At 40.0% G+C, this 14,381-nt stretch overlaps 2 protein-coding genes across 3 annotated transcripts in view; one reads left to right on the top strand and one right to left on the bottom strand.

Moving 5' to 3' along the window:
* Positions 1-2,344: 2,344 nt before the first annotated feature.
* CINP (cyclin dependent kinase 2 interacting protein) lies at positions 2,345-8,293 on the bottom strand. The gene is made up of 5 exons (XM_032188080.1): positions 8,269-8,293; positions 7,168-7,336; positions 5,874-6,000; positions 4,158-4,287; positions 2,345-2,683 (listed from the first exon to the last, which is right to left on the bottom strand). Exons 1-5 carry the CDS (start codon positions 8,273-8,275, stop codon positions 2,481-2,483), a joined length of 636 nt encoding a protein of 211 aa, XP_032043971.1. The 5' UTR covers positions 8,276-8,293; the 3' UTR covers positions 2,345-2,480.
* Positions 8,294-8,350: 57 nt separating this feature from the next.
* TECPR2 (tectonin beta-propeller repeat containing 2) overlaps positions 8,351-14,381 on the top strand; it is a 41,825-nt gene continuing 35,794 nt past the window's right edge. For both annotated transcript variants that reach the window (XM_032188078.1, XM_032188077.1), the window contains exons 1-4: positions 8,351-8,448; positions 13,133-13,417; positions 13,556-13,684; positions 14,082-14,213. In XM_032188078.1, coding sequence (XP_032043969.1) covers positions 13,184-13,417; positions 13,556-13,684; positions 14,082-14,213 — 495 coding nt within the window. In that variant the 5' untranslated portion in view covers positions 8,351-8,448; positions 13,133-13,183. The remainder of the gene's footprint in view (positions 8,449-13,132; positions 13,418-13,555; positions 13,685-14,081; positions 14,214-14,381) is intronic.

Below are 14,381 nucleotides of genomic sequence, written 5' to 3'. Positions count from 1 at the left end.
ATTAAGGTGCCTGTTAAGCTGCGTGGAATGCTTGCAAAGAGCAATAATAAAAACTAGCAAAGCTGTTCATAACAGTATTCTTGAGCTACGGCAGATTTTTTTTTTTTTTTTTTACACACTAGAAATTTTGGCTAAGAATAGAACACTATTAAGCTGTCAGAAACAACCTTTGTTCAACAGAGCAACACGCAAAAGAAAACTTTTCCAATTCACATAGGTCTATTTAGTTATTGCAGGCAGTTCATGCACCTCCCTTACCCAAGCCTATGAGGTTTCAGCTTGGAACTAGTTAAGCAAAAGTGACCCTGCGTTTCCTATCAGAAATCTGTTCCAGAATCTGTCACTGTTAATTAGATTTTTATAACGTCAAACCACAGCCATTGTGGCCATTTCATAGCAGTGTGCATTTTATGTTATTTTTAGTTTAAATAGTTGTTTCAGGGAAAAATCAAGGGTAAACATCTGTCAGGGCACAGCAGTGGTTCAATAGCACTAAGGAATGCTGCAGTAATTGTGTGAAACAGAAGACTGGAATTGGAAAACAACATCTCATATAGTAGCAGGCCATATAGGCCATCACTGAGTAGGAGGAATTTGCATTATTCATCATAATTAAGTAGAAGGGCCTAACTTCACTAGACATTAGGGATTTAACTTTAAAAAATGATTGAGCAGCTGCAGAGTTTGCAAGTTGTAATACACTTTTGTGAAAAGTCCTAATTTGCAAAAAGAACCAAGCCTTTAATAACTGTTGGCAAGCATAGCAACTTTTCCATGCCACCCAGGTCTGGCATAATGGTATGCTACAGCAATTATACCTTTAGGAGTGAAAGCAAACATGGGTATTGAATTCCTTTCAGCATTTATCTTTTTCATTAACATTCTCCTAAACATGCTCCCTTACTCTCTGTCGTGGTTTAACCCGGCTGGCAGCTAAACACCACGCAGCCGTTCGCTCACCCTCCCCCCTCCCTCTCTGGGACGGGGGAGAGAAATGGAAAGTGAAGCCCGTGAGTTGAGATAAAGACAGTTTAATAAGACAGGAAAATAATAATAATAATAATAATAATGATGATACAATGGTGATAATACGAAAGTAATAATAGTATGTACAAACAAGTGATGCACAATGCAATTGCTCACCACCCGCTGACCGATGCCCAGCCTAACCCCGAGCAGTCCGGCCCCCTCCCCCCGGCTAGCCACCCCTATATATTGTTTAGCATGACGTCAGATGGTATGGAATACCCCTTTGGCTAGTTTGGGTCACCTGTCCTGGGTCTGTCCCCTCCCAGCTCTTACTGCACCCCCCAGCCTGCCCGTTGGCAGGACAGAGCAAAGGCTGAGATGTCCTTGGCTTAGTATAAGCACTGCTCTGCAACAATTAAAGCATCGGGGTGTTATCAGCACTCTTCTCATTCTAAGCCAAAACACAGCATTCCACCAGCTACTAGGAAGAAAATTAATTCTGTGCTAACTGAAACCAGGACACTCTCTTTTCTAAGAAAACCAAAAAGCAGCATGAAAAAGAAAAGCAAAAATTTGAGCTAACAATCTTGTTATGTAAATTGCTAACCAAAAATGCAAAAAGGACACACCTTTAAACCAAAACCATCAGAAACCTTTAAACCATCAGAAACAGTAACCCAAAGAAAAGCTCACTGAGCTCTATGACAAGAAGCAAACAATATGTCTAAGGACATAACCAAAGCGGGACTGGCTTTTATTCAACAGAGCCTTTCATGAAACATCTCTAAAAGTTGCAATGAATCAAAAAAGACAATGCCTTTTTATGTAGTAGCTGTGCAGTAGCAAGTTTTACTAAATCTTCCAAATGTACTAGTTCAGGCTTGGATCACTCTTCAAGAGTAAATTACACTATAAACAAAAGCAAACCAGAATTTACACTGCTGTCTACAACAGCTTTTTAGGACCACATACCAAATAATGTGGATCTTTTTAGATCCCCTTTTAGATCCTGCCTTTTATGCTCTCTTTTCCCTTCCCCTTTTTATAAACTAAGTACAAGAGTGCTAGCCCTGTTAAGTCACGGAAAAAAACACGTGATCAAGAAGCACTGAATTTCTATGGTGAGAGCAACAATGTAGGTAGTTTGTCAGGACTTTGGTAGTTTGTCAAGATTGTCAGGACTTTGAAAGTAGTGCAATTGTTTGTTCTAGGTGTCTATGTGCATTAATTCCCAATCCCAGACCACGAAGTAGAGCTCAACTCTCTCCAATTAGAGAACTTAGCCTCTATACAGCCTCCTACGTAGGCTCTGTATTGCACTTGGTAAAGCAGCCAAAACCAAATTGTCCCATGCAGAAAAGAGTACCAGCTGAGCTGAAGTAATAAATACAAACAGAAAAATATTTTTAATAAGTTTTACAAAAATTCAACTTACTTGGTGAGCCTTGCAAATCTGCAATTGCAGTTTCACGTAAGCATCATTAGAAGCAAGGCAAACAACATTTGAAGTTCTAGCACTGCCTGTGTCCTGTTTCCAGCAGCATGGCTTCCAGCAGTAGTTTGCTGCTGTTGTCAATATAAGGCTGGTATAACCATGACGATAAATAGACCATCATCAGATCCTGGTCAGCAGAATGAGCAATTTCTTCTACAATTGTTTTCTTGAGTTGTAGTTCCTTCTTGTACATTTCGGAGAGCTTCAGAGAAACCTCATCTGAAATGAATAGAAAAACCAAGCACAATGACCATAACAAATCAGCAGTTCCCTAAACACTGAATTACGCCTGTACTATGTTGATCATTAAAAGAACTCTACCTTTACAAAAGCTGTTCCCCATATTTATTCATCCTGGTTTGTATAATGTTTTTATTCCTGAATATAAAATGCTAAACATTTTCCTCATTTTTCAGTTTTTGGCTATACTTTTAAACACTTGTGATTTTGATATGAATTGCATTTTAATTCTAGAATAAGCAGTCGTATTGATTCTCAGGACCCACTGTAAAACTAGCAGTTACTACATCTTTCCTTTTAAATAACTGAAATTTGATTGTAAAATTTTGCAATGCTATCTCGGAAGACAAGCTTCACATTATAGAGTCACTGCTGAGTGGTTCTATGATTTTATGTCCTCACTTGATGTCAGGCCCTTTACCAACACGTGATCACCAATAAGTCATACCAATAGTGAAGAATAATGGTAAAACAAATCAACAGAAAAAGCCTGAAGTGCACAATGTAAAAACTAGTATTTTTACTAGTTATGTTAGTAGTATCAGTAGGGAGTTTGAAGTACTTTTATATAATTATCTCTTTAATTGTTTGACTTTCTAAAAAGTAACCTCACAAAATAATTTTTAAGAGAGACCGATCTTTGTTTCCAGCTTAGCCTGAACTACCACTATTTTCAGGAGGAATTAGTCTTTCACAAAGTAGAGAGCATCACTAAATGATTCAGTCACAATGGGTGTTTTGACAGCAGTTGTCTTTGTCATTCTTACCCTTTTGAGCTGACAGAAACTAATATGTAAGATTTCTGATAGCTTGTGGTAATGAAATAAGAAGCAGGGCTTCACAAAGGCACGACTGTCATGACTTCACAGAGAAGTCTGCTGGTTTGCATGTAGTCAGGCTCCTCTTGAATTTTTTAGAACTGTAGCAATAGCAGTTGGGAGGCAGTACCTTTTAGTGAATGTAAAAAGGACTGATATTAACAGTAACTGAACATTTCCTTACTTGTCTCAAGTGACACTGTGATCAGAGCTATTTCCCTTCGGCTGCCTGTGAATTAACTGAGGTGTATCTTGTTCTCTGCATTCAAGGATTCCATTTCAGTGTCATTCAGTAGCCTGCAGCTTAACACTACCAAGCTGCAAATATGTCCCTCTCTACAAAGGATGTGGCTGTTGCAGCTTGGACATTGTAAGCTGCTGACAAGCTTAGTTTTATGCTGCAATTGTTGCATGCCAGACAATGCTTGGCAATTCATACAAGCAGTCATCAGCAGTAATCCTAAACCAAGTGGTGCACTCATGTGTTTATTGATTAGTCAATTATAAAGGAGACTGATTCACACTCCCTCTCTCCAAGGGAAGACATCCAGATAAAAGGGTTTATTTTTCAGTTCTAAATTAGATGACATCAACAACACAATGCATTTATCTAAGATGATCAATATTTTACTTACAGAAGTACGGTGTGGGCCATGTGTGAAATAGGGGTGCTGGGCAATTCCCAGCTCTGTGGTGGAATGTTTCCAAGTCACAGATTCCTTTAGTAGTTGAAGAGAGCTTTTCCATTTTCAGCTGTATTTTTGTCTGAAAATGATGAATGTGTAATGCTAATGAACATCTCAGGAACATTAGACTGCTATAAACTTGAACATCTTTTTAAATACTCTTTCTGAGGAATTTACTTAGTCTTAACATTTCTAATTCTTTTTTTAACTCCAGATGGGAATCAAAGCTGGAATTTATATACAAATTTAATATAAGATACCCTAAAATTTCAAACACTCCAGATATGAATTGGTGATTCTGACTTTGCATAATTCTTTTGCTTTACCCCCATGCAGAAATATATTAAAGCTCCCTCTCTCACTTTTTTATATCTCTTTGGATTTTTTCCTGTAAATTAGAACTGTGGAAAAACATCAGACTGTCTATGAACAAGTTTGGCACAAGCCCTACAAACACATGTTTTTTTACATTACCATGTCAATGTGACTTAAATTTGATTTCAAAAGATCAGCTGTAGGTGTGAAAAGCAGTTCAAGATATGACTAGCAATATATCTAGGCTGATTGAACAGCTTGCTGTGAAAAACAGGTCATCCTGTCCACCGCTTTCATGTCCACCTGTCTTTGTACATTACCTAAGGGGACGGATATTTATAACAAAATTGAACTCACATTCACTATCTTTAAGTCAAGAAGCTAAGATACAGATGTTGCTGTAAATCTGTAAGCTTACCAGCTTACCAGGGTCAAAAGAAATGAAAAATAAAGTGTCTGTAGTAGCTATGCGTAATATCCCATGTAGTATAGGCTGCTTAGACTCCTGTTACTCAAGAGTAATAAAAAGCTGCATCAACACCCTTGCTCATCTGAATACAAACTATCTCAAGGGAAAAAAGAAAAAAAAAAGGAAAACCACAAATTACTGTTGCTTTTTCCCACGGAGCAAAATCTTAGGAAAATCTAGCTGCTTTCCTGCTTATTCTAAACACTGGTCTGGTATCCTGTCTGTATAAAAAGCATACCTATTGTCTTTTTAATGGGCCTCCACAATGGCTAAAGGCTATAAAAGTCATTTTTACTAAAAAATTTACATTTTGGTATAGGGCAAAGAAATTCCTTTAATTTCCTTTCAAAATTAAAGGTGACATTAATTCCTGACAATTTATACAGAAAGAAGGTGGGTTGCATAGTAATTATCTTACTCTACTCCATAAAGAAAAAGTTCTGCACAGAAAATGCCGGTAGGCAGACTAAAAATGTAATTGCATTGTCTAATCAGAGATGGCTGCAATGGATATCACGGTAGATAAAACACTGCTGTGTGCTTTAAGTTGTTTGCTTTCTTCTAAACAAAGAGTATATTCAGGATGAGAAAGAAGACACCAGGTGCAGTTTTAGAATGGACTTTTGTATTACTTTTCAGATCTCATTACAAACCACATTATAAGGGAGGAGTAGAATTATAAGCAGAAGGCAGATGTAAAAACTTTATCAAGCAAATAAATGGAGTCCACTGGAATTATAATCACTCAGGTCTGAAGCCAAAGAATTATGAATAAAAATCCCAATTTTTCTGTTTACAACAAATATATGAGGTCATTTTCTTATGTCATATTTGAAAAGACTTGGAAATGATTCGTACAAAGACTGAAAAAATAGTATTACCATATGCTTTAAGGTCTCTAGTAGCTCTGCACAGCATTTGTCCAATTCTTCATTGTATTTTGGAGCTGGCTTTTCAGATTCCATACCACTGTTATCGCATGCTATCTCCAGTTTGTTATCTTGAAATCTAAATAGAAACATAAGGCAGGGTGAGCAACTTCACACAGGTGTACTCAAGATGGGTAGATTTAAAATCCATGTGGTCTGATGACACAAAATTTCTCACAGGCTGTTCATGAGAATTCCAACATAAAATAGTAAATGATACAGCTGGCCATGTGAGCAATTGAGGTATCACAACCTTCAGAGGAACATAGAATTATTCTACTTTACAGCATGTGCTCAAAAAAACAGTTGCAAATGTTAAGATAACACCTCTTCCCACTGTACATTGCCCCTGTGTTGGAAGTTATCCATCCTCTCATAATGGACAAGGAGGAATGCTTGTCAAGGCTTCGGCTAGTCACTTTCAAAGTCACTTTCACTCACAGTTTAAGTTAAGACATTTAACATGAACCAGGAGCAGCTAGTTTGCAGGTACATATCTTGTATGGTCTTGCTGACCTTCCTCACAGAAGCTGTAAACTTTGACAGAGATGGAGCTTCTAGAAAGAGAAAGCAACATCTGACACCATTTCAGCAAAATACTTTTGAGATTGTCTGTCAGAACCCTGTCAAACGATCCCTGTTCAACTGTCAGGACTCTTCAGAAGCTTCTTCTCAAAATCCTGTTTGTTATGGGTTTGTCTTCACTGCATGAAGACAGAGCTCTACTAAAGTTACTGTGTTTTGTTTTTTATTATTATTAGTTTTAAATCGCCACTGTTATAACTTTTTTTTTGGCCTATATAAATCACTGATTCTTCCTTAAATTCTGCTGAACTCTTGCTTCAATGATATTTGGTAATATTGGCATCAGTGTAAATATACAAGAGAGCTCTCTTACATCTCTCTTGCAACTTTCAGCGTGGGCATCAATTTGTACATTACGTAAATATTTTAAATAGCCCTCATGCTTGACTATGTATAATAAATATTTTCTATTTCTTGCAAATACCACTACATTGTGAGATTATTTTAATCTTTATGAAACATGTATACCTTATTTGAATGTAAACAGTTTATGTAACCAAAAAGTGCAACGGCTTAGTTTGATCTAAGAGCCAGCTAATCCACTCTGACTTGTTCTTTCCCCAGTCTACAAAAAATCTTTCTTCTGAAGAAAACAGATTAGTTTCTCAATGAAGGCAATCCTTACGCTGACTTTACTTGTCTATGGTATTAGCATACTTACTGCTCACTGATCTTCATGTTGACTATTTTGTTTGCAGTAGTAAATCCATTATCATTCAGTCTCTCCCATTTCATCATTAAATTGTGCCAGTCTGCTGCATTATCTTTAATTTTCCTTGCACTGACAGATAAAACAGGTCTTCTTGGGGTACTGTCAGCAGGACTCTTTGCTGCATGAGGAGAAAAAAAAGATTCAAGCCATTTAAAACATACAGAAACAAATCTGTGTGCTGCCCTGCAGGTGCATGTATAAATGTTTTCCTTGCTTTACTGCTGAATATAGATTAAAGTAAAATAGAATTTATTATAGATTGAACTATAGCAATCAGAAGTTCAATGATGAAATCTAATTCCTTACCTACCAGTTCTGCTACAAGATAATCATACTATTAAAAAAAGTAACCCTGTTCTGAGATGTGATGTTGTAACACGGACTGTAATGGTTTTGTAGTACTGATTGCTGTAGTGGTCATATGTCAACATGTTATAAGCTTATTTTCTTAAGCATGTTGACTCAAGGTATTACAAAAAATAGTCACGGTAACGATGACTACGTGCATGCAAGGTTCCTGCCATGAACATGTGAATTAATTCGGTACACCTATATATGATCTATAAGTGTCAGGGAGAAATTCTGGTCCCACCGAAGACAGCGGGTGCTTTATCACAGACCACAAAGCCCAGATTTTGAGATGTACACACCAGTAGCTGATGCAGCTGTGTCTAGATTTGAGATGTACCACACAGCTACTCTGCTCACGAGCATCAACCCCCTGCCCCACACAGTGTGGGGGCTGCACACCCAGCTCTTGGTACTGTGTGTACAGGACCATTTGAAGGCTGCCACACACATTAAGCCCCCCCACACAAGACACTGCTGTCACCCGCTTCTCCCAGCGACACAACCGAGGCACCCTCCTCAACCCCCATCCCCGACTGAAAACAACACGCCAGCGAGCTGGGAGACAAGACACAGACATTTTATTCCCCTATATCAGGAAGCACCAGACCCTCACCACCCCTCGGTGCCCTGCAGCCTCTCGGAGGGGCTGAGGCGAGCACCCCCCCCCTCAGGGGCCGGGGCCATGGCGGCGGCACTCACCGGCCATGGCGGCGCCCCGCGGAAGTGCGCTCACGTCCGGCCCCGCCCAGCCCCGGCCCCGCCGAGCGCCGCAGGCAGCCGGGGGCCGCCGCCGCCGGTGCCTCGGGGCCTGGGCAGCGCCGCGGCTCCCTCCCCGCTCCCCGCCCCGAGCAGCCATGGCCGCCCCCGGCTCCTGACGAGGTGAGCGGGGCCGGCAGGGCGGCGGTGGGCGCCCGAGGGGCTGCGGAGAGGGGGTGCGGGCCTCGGGGGGTGGGGGTGGGGGGGCACGGCGGGGGAAGGTGGCTCGCTGTGCGGGGAGGTTTGGGGAGGGAAGATTTGGGGAAGGAGGATTTGGGGAGAGAAGATTTGGGGAAGGAAGATGTTTTTATAGGGGTGTCCCGGCTCGGCAGAGTGAAGCCCATCGCCCCGTGCCCCTTCGCCACCTGTGTGTGCGGGGCACCCGCGCCCTCCTTTCGGTCTCTGCCGCCCAGCGCTGATTTTTTTTTTTTTTTATTATTTTTTTCTCCCTCTTTTCTTTCCAAAGAGCCTCTCCCGAGCCAAACCGCGGCGTTTCGCGGTGGTGTGGAGCTGTGTGTGTGCGGCCAGCCCGCCGCTGGGACAGCGGGGAGCCGAGCTCTGCCCGCCGCCGGGGGGTGGTTCCCCTCTGCCCTCGGCCAGGTGATGGCTTTGTGCGCCTCTCGGCTTGGCTGTGGCTTTCTTTTTTTGGCAAAAAACTTTGGAGATGTGGCAGGCAGGTGGCCTGGCCCTCGGGCTGAGAACGGGAGGAGTGTCTGAAAATAACACTTGTAGCTGATGGGATCTAGCTGTGATCAGACCGCTGTGTTTAGCAGCAGTCATGTCTATGAATTTGTCTGTGGCTTGAAAAGCTTAAATTTGTGTTTTTGTGGATTTTTTTTTTTTTTTTATCAAAGAATAAAAAAAATATCAGAACAGATGTCCCTTCTGTACAGACAGGGTGCTTGGGCTCAGAGAAATGCGGTGACAGCTTTAGCCCCCTGTACTGAACGTATGGCATATCCTGCGGCTGACTCCTTACCACCACGTATCTGTTTAACCATGGGATTATCTCTGACATTAGCTGTCTCTGTAAGGCAGCCCTGAGCCTTATTCCCACTTCTGAGACCAGAAAAAAAGGAAAAACAACTCTTGTTTTTCAAAATGCTGCGTTTAACGCAGTGTTTAATTGCTTGTGGTCTCTGTGAGTTGAGAAGGAAGGGCTCTGTTTCTTCTGGTCATAGTTTTTTCCATGGGTAGCATATGGTATTTTTCTCTACTGTATATCTGCTGTGGGCTAGCTGCTTAGCACAATCTGATTTGTTCTAAATGGCTCTTACGCAGCTCAGATAACTGCTGCTGACCCGGGGAACGTGTGGGTCCCTTCCGACATCTGGCTGTGAAAATAGTTTTGCCTCTAATAACAAAATGAGAAAAACTGATAAAATATAATCTAATGCTATCAACAAATAGAAGCTGTATGTGATGTATAACTAAAGATGTTGGAGGTTTTAGGCTCAATCAGCGGAGAATCATTGCATTTGCACGGTGTTTGAATGTATAGGGCTACATTGCAATTCCCTAGTCCTTTATGCATTTGTTTGGTGCAGATAAAATTACTTAATTAGCAGTATTTTTAGTAAAGTGATGATTTGAGCTTTCAGTTATGTTTTCATACAAGCAGTGCAAGTGTTTTGTTAGTCTGTAAACTACTCAAGATGAAACTAATTTGTATGATTACAAGAAATTACAGTTCATTAATACAATTTTTGATTGTGTGGGGTGAATGGGTTATAGAGAACAGAAATAAATTTTGCTTTTTACAACTTTCTCCTCAGAGAGTTACAGAATGGCTTGGGTTGGAAGGGACCTTGAGCATCACTGAGTTCCAACCCCTGCCATGGGCAGGGACACCTCCCACCAGCCCAGGTTGCCCAAAGCCCCATCCAGCCTGGCCTTGGGCACCTCCAGGGATGGGGCATCCACAGCTTCTCTGGGCAGCCTGTGCCAGTGCCTCACTATCCTCATGGCAAAGAATTTCTTCCTAACATCTAATCTAAATCTCTCCTCTTTTAGTTTAAAACCATTTCCCCTTGTCCTATCACAATCTGCCCATGTAAAAAGTTGCTCTCCATCTTTTTTATAAGTCCCCTTTAAGTCTTGAGAAGCTGCAACGAGGTCTTCCCAGAGCCTTCTCTTCTCCAGGCTGAAGAGCCCCAGCTCTCTTTGGATGGCATCCCTCCTGCTGTTTTGGCTGCACCACTCAGCTTGGGGTCATCTGCAAAGTTACTCGATCCCACTAATGAAGATGGAAATAATACATAGAAATCTTATGAGTAAGAACCCTAACCTGACAGCATTTTTTAAATTTAATTTAGTATGTGACAAAAAATAATTCCTTCCCATTTTTCCTATGGGGGAGGAGAATATCATCAAACTCTCCCCCATTTTCTCTTCTTCAATTAAGCACAGACTTGCAAAAAATGTGTCAAGTTGCCATTAGAGTTTGTAGAAGAAAGAAGAGTACCCTTTTTCTGGATAATAGAAGTTTCTGTAGTTCCATAGCTTGTAATGAATTACTTTGGATTAACAGTTGTAATAGAGCTGTGAGGATAATGGAAGGATAATGAGAGGGAATGAATTTTGAGGACTGCGAGGCCCTTTGACAGCTGGGGAATGTGCAATGGTTTCACAGCTACAGGAGCATCTTAGGATGATGACAGATGTGAATTGTGGGAGTGACAAAGGGGAATTAAAAAGTGAAATATGTGAAATTCATGAGGCAGTAGCTAGGGAGTGGAAGAAGTTTAGTTTAGACAGAGGAAGATTTGTACGTGTGAGACTTGGGACAAAGACCGGATTTTAGTGTTTAAAAAAAAAAAAAAAAAAGATGACCAGCAGCCAGTAAAATTGCTAAACTGGCAAAGCAGCATTAGAGCAACAAACGAGACTCTAGCAGTGGGTTCTCTACTTATTTGACTACGTAGATGGAAGGTAGTAAACACAAAAGGAAAGAACAGGAGTCCTAAAATAGGAAAGAGATGTGTGAAAATGTTGTAGAAGAATGATGGTGCACTTAGGGTATTTGTTACCTTAGCAAACAACTCTGTAAAAACCTTTTCTTTCAGAAATAGTTTGGACACATTGATATTTTATGAAGTAGGCATCCTGATAGGTAGTAAACACTGCTGGGGAGTGGAATCATTTTCTATTTTCTTAATCACCATTAAGAACAGCTGATAATTGCTGTTAGCTTGTTCACTGCCTCTTTTTGTAACAGAGCAAATATGGGCCCTGGAACCAAACTTGATTCCTGCTGTCTTGTCTGATGTGGGCTAGAAAGGGTAATGTCCCACAAGTAATCCCTTTGGATTTAATGAAATTGTTTGGTGACAGCAAGCGCTGGGGGGCCCAAAGCCAGCATGCTGAATCCTCTTGCACAATTCAGTGGCACAGTTTGAAAATTGAGACATCGGAGCTTTTCCTGGTAATGGAGGTACTAAACTAGTGCAGCTGTATTATTTTTGATTTAGTTGAGTTACACTGTAAGCAATGTGTGAAGCTGCAAAACAAATACCTTTTTTATCCTAGAGAAATACAAGCATAATAGGACACAGCACGCAGTTTGCAGTGGGAATATTTTTCAGAATAATTTTCAGCGTTTAGAGGTGTTTCCAACTTCAAGTGGCATATTTCTGTTTCTTGTTTCTCTAAGGTAGTTATAGCTGCTGAAGCTAAAGAAAATCTTCAACGTTTACTTCCTTGAACAAGCATAGAAAGCTTTCTTTCCAGAAATCCAGATTCTTGTCTTGGAAATTTGCATCTATTTTGGGGAGATTCGAAACTGTTTCATTAATCGGGTTTGCTCACAGCAAAATACAATTAAGAAGTGGAGATACCCTTCCTTTCCCATTTTCTAAAATCATTCACAAAGAGAATAGGTACTGCTACAAAACGGACATGTCAAGGCTGTCACTCCATGATAAGAAAACCTGCTGTTTTTATTCTTTTTAACTAATTTAAACAAAATTTTCCCATATGTATGCATGCAGTGACATTCATCAGCATGAAGTTATTCGCTTACCCATAAAGGGAAACACAGGCATCACAGGCATATGGTACTTTTTTTTTTTTTTTTTTTTTTTTTTTTTTTTTTTTTCTGTTTCTTTTACTGTTCACCCCTTATCTTTTTAAATTCCATTGCTATGTGGATACCTTCACGTACTGGCCAGATTGGGAATTCTTTCATGTTTGTGTTGCCCTTTTCTTCCCATGCTATTTTTATTTGTTGGTCATTATTTGATTATATAGTAGATACAGACCTAACTGAATTGCTTCTCGATCATGTTTTTCTTGAGGCTGGGGGGCAAAAAGGTTGGGGAGTTGAGCATAAATACCAGCTTGACACTTAGATCTTATCGTGCTTTCATACACAGTGAGCATCCCACGCTCTTAGCTCTGGGAAGGTTGAGGCTGGAGTGTTCAGATGGGTGAGGAAATAGTCTGTGGATCGTTCAGTGTCAGGCAGAGCCCATGCGGTTCTTTCACTACCCAAATATGTTCAAGTACAGTATTTCTTCTCAACTTCAATGAGGTCATAGCTGCAAGAAAAAAAAGCTTATCCCAAATTCAGTGGTTAACATATATCCTTAGATGAGAACTGAACTGAAAAAAACAAGCTTATTCTAAACAGCAAGGTTCTTCTTAAACTCTACCAGGGGATGTAAGTTGTTCTGCCCTTTTTTTTTTTTTCTTTATGCAAAACAAAAGCTGACAATTTCTGCATTCCTACTTGCTAAACAATGACTTAGTTAACTGTTCTTCCTTTCTTCAAGAAGTTAATGGGCTGTCTTTTGGTTTTGTCTTTCAGATTTTCGTATGTTGTGAAGTACACGCATTTATTTCTGCCTTAAAATTACTGATGCCAATGCTTGCTATGGCATCTGTGGCTTCACCGGTTATATTTAAGGAGTTTTGTCCCTTATATTATCTACTCAATGCCATTCCAACAAAGGTCCAAAAAGGCTTTCGCTCTATTGTGGTATACCTCACAGCACTTGATACCAATGGAGACTACATTGCAGTGGGGAGCAGCATTGGGATGCTTTATCTCTACTGCAGACATTTAAACCAGATGAAAAAATACAATTTTGAGGTAAAAGTGGACTTTTAACATTGTCACTTCTAATGAAGCTTTGGTCTGTGCTGAGTTGCTCAGAATTGGGTGACTGTTTGCAACTCTATTTTGTCTCTCGATAACTTTGCAAATTTTCTCTGTGGTTTGTTCCAACAGGGGAAATGTGAATCTATTACTTTTGTAAAGCTGTTGAGTTGTTTTGATGATCTAGTTGCTGTTGGTACAGCCTCAGGTCGGGTTGCAGTTTTTCAGCTTGTGTCATCATTGCCTGGAAGAAACAAACAGGTAAAGCTTTGTATTTCGTCTACACTTCTGTGAGGTTTATTACGGTGATTCCTAGTAGAATGTTAAGGGAGTTCTTTGTGATAGTGAAAATGAGAGAATTTTGCCTGATGAAGTATCTGCGAATATGTTTCGGGGTTCATATGTTAAGCTTATAAAAGCAATAATCTTAAAACGTTTTTATCATTTACAAAATGTATATAATCAAAATTCTTCCAAGGAATTCGTCATTTGTAATAACTGGTTGAGCTACTTGGTGGTTGGTGTTGCTGTTTTTTAAACAAAAATTAGGACGGCCAGCATTTTTTACTTGATCTCTGATCTATCAGTCCAAGTCACTGAATAGGCTTTGTGTCTGTTTTTCCTTCCCTGCATTCATTCATTTGGTATTGTTTCACAGCTTCGGAGATTTGATGTTGCTGGTATCCACAAAAGTAGCATTACAGCTTTAGCTTGGAGTCCCAATGGAATGAAACTGTTTTCTGGAGATGACAAAGGAAAGATTGTTTACTCTGCTCTAGACCTAGACCAGGTAAATGCTTATTTTAAATATCTTAATTCCAATTCACAGTTTTCTGAAAAAAAAATGCTTCTGTGTTTAAATAATTATCAGTTAGTTAATTGCTTAGTATCATATAACAAATTGGATTAATTAATTGTTTTACTGGTGTGCCTACACGTAGGTAGGTGTGCGTATACC

Source organism: Aythya fuligula, chromosome 5, assembly GCF_009819795.1.
Source record: "Aythya fuligula isolate bAytFul2 chromosome 5, bAytFul2.pri, whole genome shotgun sequence".
In the NCBI taxonomy this organism is placed as follows: domain Eukaryota; kingdom Metazoa; phylum Chordata; class Aves; order Anseriformes; family Anatidae; genus Aythya; species Aythya fuligula.
The sequence above is the reverse complement of the archived record's forward strand: the minus strand, read 5'-3'. Positions and strand labels throughout refer to the sequence as shown.

Excerpts from the sequence above, each read along its gene's own strand:
- CINP (XM_032188080.1), bottom strand. Across the intron at positions 6,001-7,167 it reads AACATGAAGATCAGTGAGCA|ATTTCAAGATAACAAACTGG; the intron begins GTAAGTATGCTA and ends GTTTCTATTTAG. Across the intron at positions 4,288-5,873 it reads TAGAGACCTTAAAGCATATG|ACAAAAATACAGCTGAAAAT; the intron begins GTAATACTATTT and ends CATCATTTTCAG.